Genomic DNA, 13059 nt, shown 5'->3' with positions numbered 1-13059 from the left:
GAGAATTGCTTGAACCTGGGAAGCAGAGGTTTCAGTGAGCCGAGATTGTGCCACTGCACTCCAGCCTGGAGACAGAGTGAGACTCCCTCTCAAGAAAAAAAAAAAAAAAGGATAATTATTAATGTTTTATAGATAGTTAAATGGGAAAGAAGGCTGGGCATGGTGGCTCACACCTGTAATCCCAGCATTTCAGGAGGCTGAGGTGGGAGGATCACTTGAGCCCAGGAGTTCAAGACCACCCAGGGCAAAATAGCAGGACCCTATCTCTACAAAAAAAAAATTTTTTTAATTAGCAGAGCATGGTGGCACATTCCTGTAGTCCCAGCTACTCCAGAGGCTGAGGTAGGAGGATCGATGGAGCCAAGGAGGTCAAGGCTGCAGTGAGCTGTGATTGTTCTACTGTACTCCGCCTGAGTGACAGAGTGAGACCTTGTCTCAAAAAAAATCAAAAATAAAAAAAATGAGAGAAAAGAATGCAAATGTTACATATAACATAGATCAAAATAAATTTCAAATGAATTTATTAAAATAAGTTAAATGTGAAGACTATAAAAATGAATATTAAAGATATGAATTAAGAGAAAACTTCCTAGGCTTGAAAGCAGTGAAAAGTATGAAAGAAAGTATTTCGTTTACCAAAAACATCAAGTTTCTATATATAAAATAAACCTTCATAAACAAAATTAAAATGTAACTGAAGAACTAGGGAAAATATTTGAATACACATCAGAAAGATAGCTACTATTTCTGAAATACAGTAGTTTCCTGAGAGATAGCTACTATTCCTGAAATATAGTAGTTTTTTCAATCTAGAAGAATAACAAACTTTTTCTTAATGGGCAAGGTATGTGAAATAGCAGTTCACAAAAGAAGTGTCAATGGCCAACAGATATAAGAAGAGACATCTGGCCTTATTTATTAATCAAGGAATTATAAATTTAAATAACGGTAGTTATCATTTTACTTGAGAAGTTCGACAATTCTTTAAAATATGATAATGCCCATTGGTGGTAAAGGTGTGATAATGTTATAGAACCAAACTGATGTTTGCTCACCTGGTACAGTAAAACCACATATATGCACCAAGGTTTGCAGTGATAGAAAGGCTTTCATTGCAGGGTGTCAAGCAAGGAAGACCAGGCGCTAAATTATCAAATCCTGACCTCCCTGATGGCTTGCAGGCAATGATTTTTAAAGGCAGAGGTAAATTTCAGGAAAGCAGAAGCTACAGGCAAAATCATAAATCAATATATGCAAGTTACACATTGGTTTAAGCTTAAAAGGGCAGGATATGTTGAGGTGGGGGTAGGGGGGGCTTGCAAGTGGTAGGTAGATTCAAAGATTTTCTGATTTGCAATTGTTAAGGAAGAGAGGCTTTGTTTAAAAATTTGGGGTCGTAGAAAAATGTTAACTGGCTAGGGGGAGTGACTTTCTCCAAGCACCCCAGGAAGAAATTTAGAACAAAGGACCGTATAGTTGAGTCTTCACTTCCTCCTTAGCTGGAGGCTGATCCATTCAGCTGATCTGAGTGCCGGCTGATCCTTTCAGTGCTTTCTCAGTGGGGTCTGAAGCTCAGAAAGAAACTCAAGGACATATATTAAGATGTTATGTTTAGTTTCTATAAAGCAAACATCTCTTGAACTTTAACTTCCTTGGTTATTGTTTTAGGCTACTATTACCTTCTTGTTTAAGTTACTTATTTATTTCTGGGGCTAGCTAGGTGCCTAGAATTTCTCTTGAAGGAACTTCAGAATTTTCTATTATTTCCATGTCTGGGGAGCACAGGCCTCTAAAAAGAGGATCCTTGCTCCATCTCAGTAAAACAACTTTCATTCACTGCTCGTAGAAGCATAATTGGTAAAAACTTTTTGCAAAAAATGTATTGTCCATATGTATTCAAAAGCTTGAAATACTTATATCCTTTCCAATAGGACTTCTACTTCTAGGAAACTATTTCAAGGGAATAATTGGAAATGTATCCAAATCTTTCTATATGAAGATACTCTTGTTGAATCTGAGGGAAACAGTGTATCATAATAGAAAAGTTATGAGGCTTGATAACCCATTCAGGCAGCCTGGAGTTTGAATTCTGAAACTGCCATTTACTAGCTGGATGACTTCAGGCAAGTGACTAAATTTGTCTCACCTTTACTGTATTCATCAGTAAAATGGAGGCAATGCTTGTTTCCTAGAATTGTTTTACCTATTAAATGAGATGAAATATATAAAGCACTAGGAATGTAGTTGGCACACAGAAAATTTTAACTGTCGCTTTTATTATACACATATGATAAGGGAATATTGTTCATATATTAAAAATTATCCTCATGAAAAATTTTAAAACATGAAAGAATGCAAATGATAGTCTGTTAAATGAAGGTCAAAATATAAATATGATCACATTTTTTCACAATAATTTAAAAAATATATAGAAAACATTGGAAAGGAAATATCTCTGGCTATGGCCAAGTGAGGAGGTTGACAAATCATCTCCCCACAAAAGCAACCATAAAGCTGGACAAATGGACAAAAAGTCATTTTACCATCCTCAAAATTGCCCAAAAGCATCAACAAGCTGAGAACTACTAATGCATGAAAAGCTAAGGAGTTTGAGGCCTTCGTGTCTGGGGCTGCTCTGCCTTCCCCACCCTCACCTTTAGCTCAAGAATGCATGAAAGATGATCCAGTGGGGGTGAGCTGAATGCCAAGCCCCATCGCTACTCTGTCTCATTACAATCATGATGGAAGGCAAAGGGGAAGCAGGCATGTCACATGGTGAGAGAAAGAGCATAAAAGAGAGGAGAGCGGTGCCAGATTACTTTTTAACAAGCAGATCTCTTTGTAACTAACAGAGTGAGAACTCATTACTTCAAGGATAGCACCAAGCCATTTATGAGAGATCTACCCCGTGACCCTAACACCTCCCACCAGGCCCTACCTACAACATGGGATCACATTTCTTTTTTCTTTCTTCCTTTTTTTTGAGACATGGTCTTCTCACTCTGTCACCCACTGGAGGGGGCTCACATTTTAACATGAGATTTCTAGAGGATAAAGAGCCAAACTACATCAAAATGGCAATCTTGGTGGAAGGCAACCAACAATATGTAATAAGAGTCCCAAGAGGGAAGAGTATAAAGATATAATGTCTGAAAATATCCCACATTTGATGAAGACATGAATTTACAGATCCAAGGAGTTCAGAAAATCCCAGTTAGGATCAGCACACAGAGACCCAAAATATACACATTATATATAGTCAAATGAAAGAGAGAGACAAAGAGAACATCACGAATGCAACAGGAGAAAAACAACTCATCACTTACAGGGGAGAATCAATATGGTTAACCACTGATATTTCATCTGAAACAATGGAAGCCAGAAGGCAGTGGAATAACATATGCAAAATTCTGAAAGAAAAACACACATACACAAAAACTACCAACCAAAAACAAAGGCAGGGCTGGGTGCGGTGGCTCATGCTTGTAATCCCAGCACTTTGGGAGGTAGAGGTGGGTGGATCACCTGAGGTCAGGAGTTTGAGACCAGCCTGGCCAACATGATGCGACCCTGTATCTACTAAAAATACAAAAGTTACCTGGGCATGGTGGCGTGCACCTGTAATCCCAGCTGCTCAAGAGGCTGAGGCAGGAGAATTCCTGAGGCAGGAGGTTATAGTGAGCCAAGATCGTGCTACTGCACTCCAGCCTAGATGACAGAGTGAGACTCTCTCTCAATAAAAGAAACAAAAACAACAAAGGCAAAATAAAGACATCCCCAGATAAATGCTGAAAGAATTTGTTGCTAGGAAACATGTCTTGCAAGAAATACTAAAGGAGGTCTTTCAGCTTGAAAGGAAATGGCATCAGTTGCTAACTTGAATCCATAAGAAGAAATGAGGAATACCTGAAATGGTTATAAGTTAATATAAAGGAGTTTAGAAATAGATCTTTTTCATTTTTACTCTTCTTTAGAAGACATGATTGGATAAAGTATTAGTTATACTGTTGGGTTAACATATAGATTTAATTTGTATGATAATAGCATAAAGGAAGGAGGATAGAATGGAGCTATAGCAGAGCAAAATTTCTGTATTTTACCAGAATTAAGTTAGTATTGATGTGAAATAGATTGTTATTAGTTAGGATGTATATTGTAATCCCTAAGTAACCACTAAGAAAATTGTGCATGTATACATATGCACATATATATGTGTGTGTGTCCATACATATTATATATACATATATATTTATGTGTACATCATATATATATATATATATCTCAACAAAGGAATTAAATGGGATATCACAAATATTTAACATAAGGTAGTTAAAGGAAGAACAGAACAACAAAAAACAGATGATATATAGAAAACAAATAGCATGGAAAATAAAAATCTAAGTATTTCAACAATAATATTATATGTAAGTGATCTAAACACACTGATAAAAGGATAGAAATTATTAAATTGGATTTACAAAAAAATCAAGATTCAACTATATACTGTTTATAGTAGACACGCCTTAGGTTCAAATACACAGAAGTTTGAAGTAAAAAGGTACAAAAGATATACTATGGAAACAGAAAATGTAATAGCTGAGTAACTACAATAATACCAGACAAAATAGTTTTTAAGACTAGAAATACATATTACTGTAGACAGAATGGCCTGTCACAATGATTAAAGCATCAATTCATCAGGAAGACAGGACAATTATAAGTGTATACACACTTAACAGTACAACACAATCACCTCATAATACTTGAGGCAAAACCCAACAGAATTGAAAGGAGAAATAGGCAATTTGGCAATAATATTTAGAAATTTCAGTATCCTACTCTCAATACTTGAAAAGACAACTGTATGGAAAATCTGGCCAGGTACAGTGGCTCAAGCCTGTAATTCCAGGACTTTAGAAGGCTGAAATGAGAGGATTGCTTGAGCTCAGAAGTTGGAGACCAGCCTGGCAAAATGGCAAGACTCTGTCTCTACAAAAAATAAAAAAATTGTCTGGGTGTGTTGTTTGTGCATGCCTGTGGTCCCACCACTTGGGAGGCTGAGGTAGGTGGATCACTTGAGCCCAGCAGGCAATCAAGGCTGCAATGAGCTGTGATCATGCCACTGCACTCCAGCTTGAGTGACAAGAGTGAGACCCTGTCTCAAAACAACAACAAAAAAAAGAATATCTATGGTAAGTATAAACTTACCATACAACCCAACAAATCATTTCTAGGAATTTCTAAGAGAAAAGAAAACCTGTATTTACACGAAGACATATATGTGAATGTTTATTGCAGCATTATTTGTAATAGCTAAAAGCTCACAATAATACAAATGTCTGCAGATAGTGAATAGATAAACAAAATGTGGTATATGTATACAAGGGAATACTATTTTGCAGTGAAAAGAAATTAACTACTAATGATGTAAAATCCCCAAATCACTGAATCATGCACTTTAAATGTGTACATTGTATGTATGTGAATATCTCAATAAAGCTGTTTTTTTTTTTTTTTTTTGAGATGGGGTCTCACTCTGTCACCCAGGCTAGAGTGCAGTGGTACTATCATAGCTCACTGCAGCCTTGAACTACTGGGCTCAAGTGATCCTTTGCCTTAGCCTCCTGAGTAACTGGACTATAGGCATATGCCACCACATCCAGCTAATTAAAACAAAAAATTTTTTTGTAGAGACAGTTTCACTGTGTTGCCCAGGTTGGTATCAAACTCCTGGGCTCAAACGATCCTCCTGCCTTGGCCTCCCAAAGTGCTGGGATTACAGGTGTGAGTAACCGTGCCCAGCCTGTTTTTTAAAAAAAGTAGTGAACTTGGGCCAGGTGTGGTGGCTCACACCTGTAATCCCAGCACTTTGGGAGGCCGAGGTGGGCAGATCATTGAGGCCAGGAGTTTGAGACAAGCCTGGGCAACATGGTGAGACCCTATCTTTACAAAAAATACAAAAATTAGCTGGGGTGGTGGCATGTGCCTGTGTCCCAGCTACTCAGGAGGCTGAGGTGAGCTGATGGCTTGAGCGCAGAAGGTAGAGGTTGCAGTGAGCTGTGATTGTGCCACTGCATTCCAGTCTAGGTGACAGAGTGAGATTCTGTCTCAAATAAATAAATAACTAAAATAAAAAATAAAAAAGTAATGAACCAACTGACACATGCTATAGCATGGACGAACCTCAAAAACATGCTAAGTGAAAGAAGGCAGATGCAAAAGACTATGTATTGTATGATACCACTTATATGAAATACTCTTATTATAGAACATACCCCAGAGATGTTAAAATTTGAGAAAGCTTGTGTCTTTGAATCTATGAAATACAGTATTTATCACAGAGGTGGTAGGATTGTGAGTGATTTTTAGTATTTACAATTAATATTGTTGGATTGTTTTCAAACAGCTTTATTGAGGTATAATTGATAAACTGCATTTATTTAAATTGTACAATATTAAAGTTTTGACATATCTGTACATCTGTGAAACTGTCACCACAATCAAGATAATGAACATACACACATTACCCCCCAAAGTTTTTTGTGTCTTCTATTATTCCTTTGCCCACCTCTGTCCACCCCTCCCCTCTCGCCTGGCCTCCTTTGGTCTGGTTCTTTTCATTCAACATAAATTATTTTGAGAATCATCCATGTTCTTTAATTAAAAAATTGTTTATTTCAAAAAAGAATTTTTAGGGAAAAATTGTTGTAAAATCCTTTTCTGGTGGTTTATCTATAGTTTGAATTTTTCCATACAAAGATTTTTCTTTGAACTTTAAACTTGCTTTATCCTTCCAATTATAACTGATAGGTCAGTGGTAACTAAATAGATACTATTTCTTGTATAGAAGTGAATTCAGCCTGTTAATTTAATTTTAATTTTTTTTCTTTTTTTGAGATGGAGTCTCACTCTATTGCCCAGGCTGCTGTGCAGTGCACCATCTCAGGTCACTGCAACCTCCGCCTCCCAGGTTCAAGTGATCCTCCTGCCTCAGCCTTCCCAATAGCTAGGATTACAGCTGCATGCCACCACACCCGGCTAATTTTTGTATTTTTAGTAGAGGCAGGGTTTCACCATGTTGGGTAGGCTGGCCTTAAACTTCTGGTCTCAAATGATCCACCTGCCTTGGCCCCCTAAAGTGCTGGGATTACAGGTGTGAGCCACCGCACCTGGCCTTTTTTTTTTTTTGAGACAGAGTCTTGCTGTGTAGCCCAGGCTGGAATGCAGTGGTGTAGTCATGGCTCACTGTAGCCTTGACTGCTTGGGTTCAAGTGATTCTCCCACCTCAGCCTCCCCAGTAGCTAGGACCACAGTCATGTGCCACCATACCTCGCTGATTTTTTTTTTTTTTTTTTTTTTGAGACAGAGTCTCGCTCTATCGCCCAAGCTGGAGAGCAGTGGCACGATCTTGGCTCACTGCAAGCTCCGCCTCCCAGGTTCACACCATTCTCCTGCCTCAGCCTCCCAAGTAGCTGGCACTACAGGCACCCGCCACCACGCCTGGCTAATTTTTTGTATTTTTAGTAGAGACGTGGTTTCACCGTGTTAGCCAGGATAGTCTCAATCTCCTGACCTCGTGATCCACATGCCTTGGCCTCCCAAAGTGCTGGGATTACAGGCATAAGCCACCACGCCCGGCCCACCTCGCTGATTTTTTTGTTTTGTTTTTAGTAGAGATGAAGTCTCACTATTTTACCCAGGCTGGTCTTGAACTCCTGAGCTCACACAATCCTGCCGAAGTGCTGGGATTACAGGTGTGAGCCACCATGTCTAGCCTAATTCGAAATTCTGTGTCAAAGATTAAAAGCATTCTGATTACAAGAGTTATGAGATCCCAGAATCAAGCCAGGTTGTAAGGTCTCCTCTAAATCCTTTAAATGCTAGAGTAGGCAACTAACTTTCTGTGGTGGTTTTACCTGTTCTAGAAGGAGGAAAATACAATGAAGTCTTTCAAGTCCCTTCTCTCTCTCTGATATTAAATGTCGAAATTGTTTGGAAAACTAAATGGTAAAAAAAAAATAATGTGTATTTCTTTCAAGTTTGTCTCATGTATTGCTTTTTTTTGTTTGTTTTTTTGTTTTTCAGACCAAATGTTTATTGAGCTTGTTCCGGGATATTGGCCATCACTTGATTCATAATAATAAAATAGGAGGAATTAATTCTCTGCTGTCCAAACAAGCTGTTTCTAAGAATCTGAAAGAAGATAAACCAGTGAAAGAAAAGGATATAGATGGAAGGCCTAGGCCTGGGGATGTGGTAGGTTGTTGAGAAGGTGATGATTTTGCCTGTTAGATTACATTCCAGAGGCTTCACTGATTTCTCACTTGGTGACTGGTATCAATGTTAGTTTGCATTTTTTTAAAATTTTACTTTAAGTTCTGGGATACATGTGCAGAATGTGCAGGTTTGTTACATAGGTACACATGTGCCATGGTGGTTTGCTGCACCTGTCAACCCGCCATCTAGGTTTTAAGCCCCACATGCATTAGGTATTTGTCCTTAATGCTCTTCCTTCCCCTTGGCCCTTACCCCCGACAGGCCCCGGTTTGTGATGTTCCCCTCCCTGTGTCCATGTGTTTTCATGGTTCAACTCCCACTTATGAGTGAGAACATGCGGTATTTGGTTTTCTGTTCCTGTGTTAGTTGCTGAGAATGATGGTTTCCAGCTTCATCCATCCCTGCAAAGGACACGAACTCATTCTTTTTTATGGCTGCAGTTAGTTTGCATTTTGATGCAGTGTAGAGAACATTGTTCTTGTCACTATGAAGACTGTGTAGGAATTCAATTTTTGAGGTGTGTTCATTTTCTTTCAGCAGGCACCTAGTATAAAATCTCAGAGCTCAGATACTCCTTTGGAAGGTGAACCCCCTCTAAGTCACAATCCTGAAGGACAGGTAATTGTGCATAAAGTTTGGAAAATTAAGTTTAAGTTAACCAGACCTTTATTAAGCAAGGCATTTTCAATGGAAAATGCTCAGGCAGGATGTTAGTTATCATTCCATATTTGCCCATGACTAGTTGTCTATGACTTTGGGCAAATTTCTTTGTCGTGTTGAAACTCTGTAAAATGAACTGGTGCCAGGTTAATTTTAAGGTCCTTTCCAGCATTAAAATATTATATCTTTTGTTAATTCTACTATGTTAAACATTATAAGGGATGTAAAGATGCATCATCTGCAGCATTTATTCATCTGCTTTCAGGAAACTCAGCATCTGGTAGGAGAAACAGACTGGTATATAACTAATCATAGTATATAATTTTGATGAGTGCTGTAATAGAGGTACAAATAAAAGTTCTGTGTGGGCTCTGAGGAGACAAATATTAGGATGGGGAAGTCTAAGGGAAGTCTTCATGGAGGAGGTGATATCCATACTAAGTAGTGAAAGATGAAGAGACCTGTTTGCCATAAGAAGATGGAGGGAGAGGCATTTCAGAGCCAGGGAGCAGCTTGAGAGAGAATAACAGAGAATTTGCAAGAGCAGAATTTAGGCTGTCTCAGTTAATTGCAGTGTATGGTATATAGAGAAATTAAAGGAGAGATTCTATAAAGAGTTAGGAAAGAAGAAAGAGGCTGAATCAGGTAATGGAAAGACTTGAAAGGCTTATTTAAAAGTTTGGACTTCATTGTATAGCTGATGACAGATTCTTGAACCTCTTCTTGGAGATTCACATCAAAGGTTTCAAAGTCATAGAAATAAGACCTCATGTATGTTTCAGGTCGGAATTCTTGCAAGGGTATGAAAAAAAGAGATTGAAGGTGGGGTAGGGCTGCAGGCTTTTCTTGTAGTATAGATGAGTGTTGATGACAGTTTTATTTAGGACAGGGGTTGTAGTAAAGAAAGTCAGAAACCTGGAGAGGCAAGGAGTTTGCAATTGGGAAGCTTTGGGGGTATTGATGAGAAAAGTTAAGGATAACTCAGGTTGCAAGCCTCACTTTCTGGAAGGATGACAACACCATTAAGAGAAAAATCAAGAGAGATTGACATTGGGGAAATAATAAATTCAATTTTGGACATGTATTTAGGATGCTGGCAAAAATCTGGGTAGAGCTGTCCAGCACTTGGAGTTGGTAGATGGTAGTGAGGAGACTGTGAGTGGGAATATAAGAAGGTTATGAAGAGAATTTTTCTGCAGGACCACCTGAAAGAAGGTTGCTGGAAGAAAGAAAGGCATTCACTTAAAACAGTTCCTGGGAAAGTATTGAGAACAAGTTAAACAGGGCTTCAGCCCTGTTACACTGTAGAAGCTTCCAAGAATAAAACTGAAAATCCTTTCCTCTAAGAGATAACCACTGTTGCTATATTTCTTTCCAGTTATTTTTCTATGTGAAAAGTATTTTAACAGTTGAGATCACACTGTATATGTAGTTATATATGCAGTTTTCTCACTTATTATATTGTGAGCATCATCTTATGTTACTAAATTTTTCATAAATATATTTTTTTCTGGAAATAATAAGAAAACAATGTCTTTACAGCAATATGTAGAAGCAGGGACATACATTGTGTTGGAAATTCAGCTGGACAAAGCCTTGGTTCCAAAGCGAATGCCAGAGGAGCTAGCCAGAAGGTTTGTAGCTATGGTGCTTATACTAGTTTTGTACAATTTGGGTGTAAATAAGAGGAAGTCAGATTGTCCCCACGATTGTAATTTCCCTTGGGCTAAGCAGGAGTTATCTGGTTTTTTTCTAGATGAAGTTTTTGTTGTTGTTGTTATTTTTGTTACCTTATCACAAAAGCATTGCATGCTCACTATAAAAATTTTTAGGAAGCTGGGTGCGGTGGCTCATGCCTGTAATCCTAGCAGTTTGGGAGGCCAAGGTGGGGGGGATTGCCTGAGCTCAGGAGTTTGAGACCAGCCTGGGCAACACGGTGAAACCCTGTCTCTACTAAAATACAAAAAATTAGCCGGGCATGGCGGCATGCACCTGTAACCTCAGCTACTCAGGAGGCTGAGGCAGGAGAATTGCTTGAACCTGGGAGGCGGAGGTTGCAGTGAGCCAAGATCGCACCACTGCACTCCGGCCTGAGAGACAGAGAAAGACTCTAACTCTTAAAAAAAAAAAAAAAAAAAAAATTCTTAGGAAATACGGATGAACAAGAAAGTATATAAAAATACCCAAGGTCAGGTGTGGTAGCTCATTCCAGCACTTTGAATCCCAGCACTTTGAAATCCCAGCACTTTGAAAGGCCAAGGCAAGAGGATCACTTGAGCCCAGAGGTTTGAGACCAGCTTGGGCAACATAGTGAGACCCCATCTCTATAAAAAATTAAAAAATAAAAACATCCAGATCTCTACTCACCTAGTGATAACTGCTTTTAACACCTTGGTGTTGTTATCCTTCTGGAGTTATTTTAAAGCCCCCTATATTACACATACACACATAAACACACACACGCATGTTACATATACATATATGTAATTTAAAAAAACTGTTTATATTGTACCATAGTGCTTTGCTTGTGTGTTACTAGGAAACTGTGCATTCATCTGGGTTATTCAACTTGTTCGCATACAATTGTTCATAGTATTCTAATACTCCTTTTTATCCCTCTAAAATTGGTAGTAATGTTTCCACTTTCATGTCTTCTCTCTTTTTTCAGTCAGTCTTGCTAAAAGTTTGTCAATCTTGTTGATCTTTTTGAAAAACCAACTTTTAAAGCTTATTGATTTTCTCCATTATTTTTCTATTCTCTAATTTGTTTTTACTCTAATCTTCATTCTTTCTTTTATTATGTCTTCTGCTAGCTTTGGGCATAGTGTGCCCCCCTTTTGCTAGTTCCTTAAAGAATACAGTTATGTTATTGATTTTGAGTTTTCTTCTTCTTTAGTGTATGTGTAGAGAACTATATATTTCCCTCTGAGCACTGCTTTCACTGCATTTCATAATTTTTTATTTGGTTTTTGTTTTCATTTGTCTAAAGGTTTTTTTTTTTCATTTCTCTTGTGATTTCTTCTTTGAACCATTGGTTGAATGTGTTGCTTAAATTTTCTTATTTCAGTTATTTAATATTCTTATTTTATTAATTTTAAGTCTTCTGTTACTGGGTTTTAGTTCTATTTCATTGTGATCAGAAAATATGCTTCATATGATTTCAATCTTTTTTTTTTTTTTGAGATGGAGTTTCACTCTTGTTGCCCAAGCTGGAGTGCAATGGTGTGATCTCAGCTCATGGCAACCTCTGCCTCCTGGGTTCAAGTGATTCTCCTGCCTCAGCCTCCTGAGTAGCTAGGATTACAGGCATGTGCCATCACACCTGGCTAATTTTGTATTTTTAATAGAGACGGGGTTTCTCCATGTTGCTCAGGCTGGTCTCGAACTCCCGACCTCAGGTGATCTGCCCGCTTCGGCCTCCCAAATTGCTGGGATTACAGGCATGAGCCATCATGCTCAGCCATGATTTCAATCTTTTAAAGTTTATTGATACTTGTTTTGTGGCCTGACATACGGTATACCCTGCAGAATGTTCTATGTGCACTTGAGAAGAATGCGTTATCTGTTGTTATTGGGTGGAATGTTCTATATATGTCTGTTAGGTCTAATTGGTTTATAGGTTGTTCAAATCCTTTCTTTCTTTCTTTCTTTCTTTCTTTTTTAGATAGAGTCTCGCTCTGTCACCCAGGCTGGAGTGCAGTGGCATGATCTTGGCTCACCGCAACCTCTGCCTCCCGGGTTCAAGCAATTCTCCTGCCTCAGCCTCCCAAGTAGCTGGGACTATAGGAGCACATCGCTGCACCCAGCATTTTTTTTTTTTTTTTTGTATTTTAGTAGAGATGGAGTTTCACTGTGTTGCCCAGGCTGGTCTTGAACTCCTGAGCTCAGGCAATCTGCCCGCCTCAGCCTCCCAAAGTGCTAGGATTACAGGCATGAACCACCATGCCCGGCCCAAATCCTTTATTTTTTTATTAATCTCCTGTCTGGTTGTTTTATCCATTATTGAAAGTAGAGTATTGAAGTCTCTATTATTGTAGGACTATCAGTTTCTCCCTTCAATTCTATCAGTTTTTGCTTTATAAATTTTGGGGTTCTGTTGTATATGTTTATAAATGTTGTATG

The 13059-nt window shown here is 38.4% G+C and overlaps 1 protein-coding gene across 2 annotated transcripts in view; it reads left to right on the top strand.

Moving 5' to 3' along the window:
* The window catches only part of CFAP70 (cilia and flagella associated protein 70), a 105383-nt gene that overhangs the window by 38445 nt on the left and 53879 nt on the right, over positions 1 to 13059 (top strand). For both annotated transcript variants that reach the window (XM_055092975.1, XM_055092977.1), the window contains exons 11-13: positions 8086 to 8256; positions 8815 to 8895; positions 10480 to 10571. In XM_055092975.1, coding sequence (XP_054948950.1) covers positions 8086 to 8256; positions 8815 to 8895; positions 10480 to 10571 — 344 coding nt within the window. The remainder of the gene's footprint in view (positions 1 to 8085; positions 8257 to 8814; positions 8896 to 10479; positions 10572 to 13059) is intronic.

The sequence above is a fragment of the Pan paniscus genome, chromosome 8, assembly GCF_029289425.2.
Source record: "Pan paniscus chromosome 8, NHGRI_mPanPan1-v2.0_pri, whole genome shotgun sequence".
NCBI classification, from domain to species: domain Eukaryota; kingdom Metazoa; phylum Chordata; class Mammalia; order Primates; family Hominidae; genus Pan; species Pan paniscus.
The sequence above is the reverse complement of the archived record's forward strand: the minus strand, read 5'-3'. Positions and strand labels throughout refer to the sequence as shown.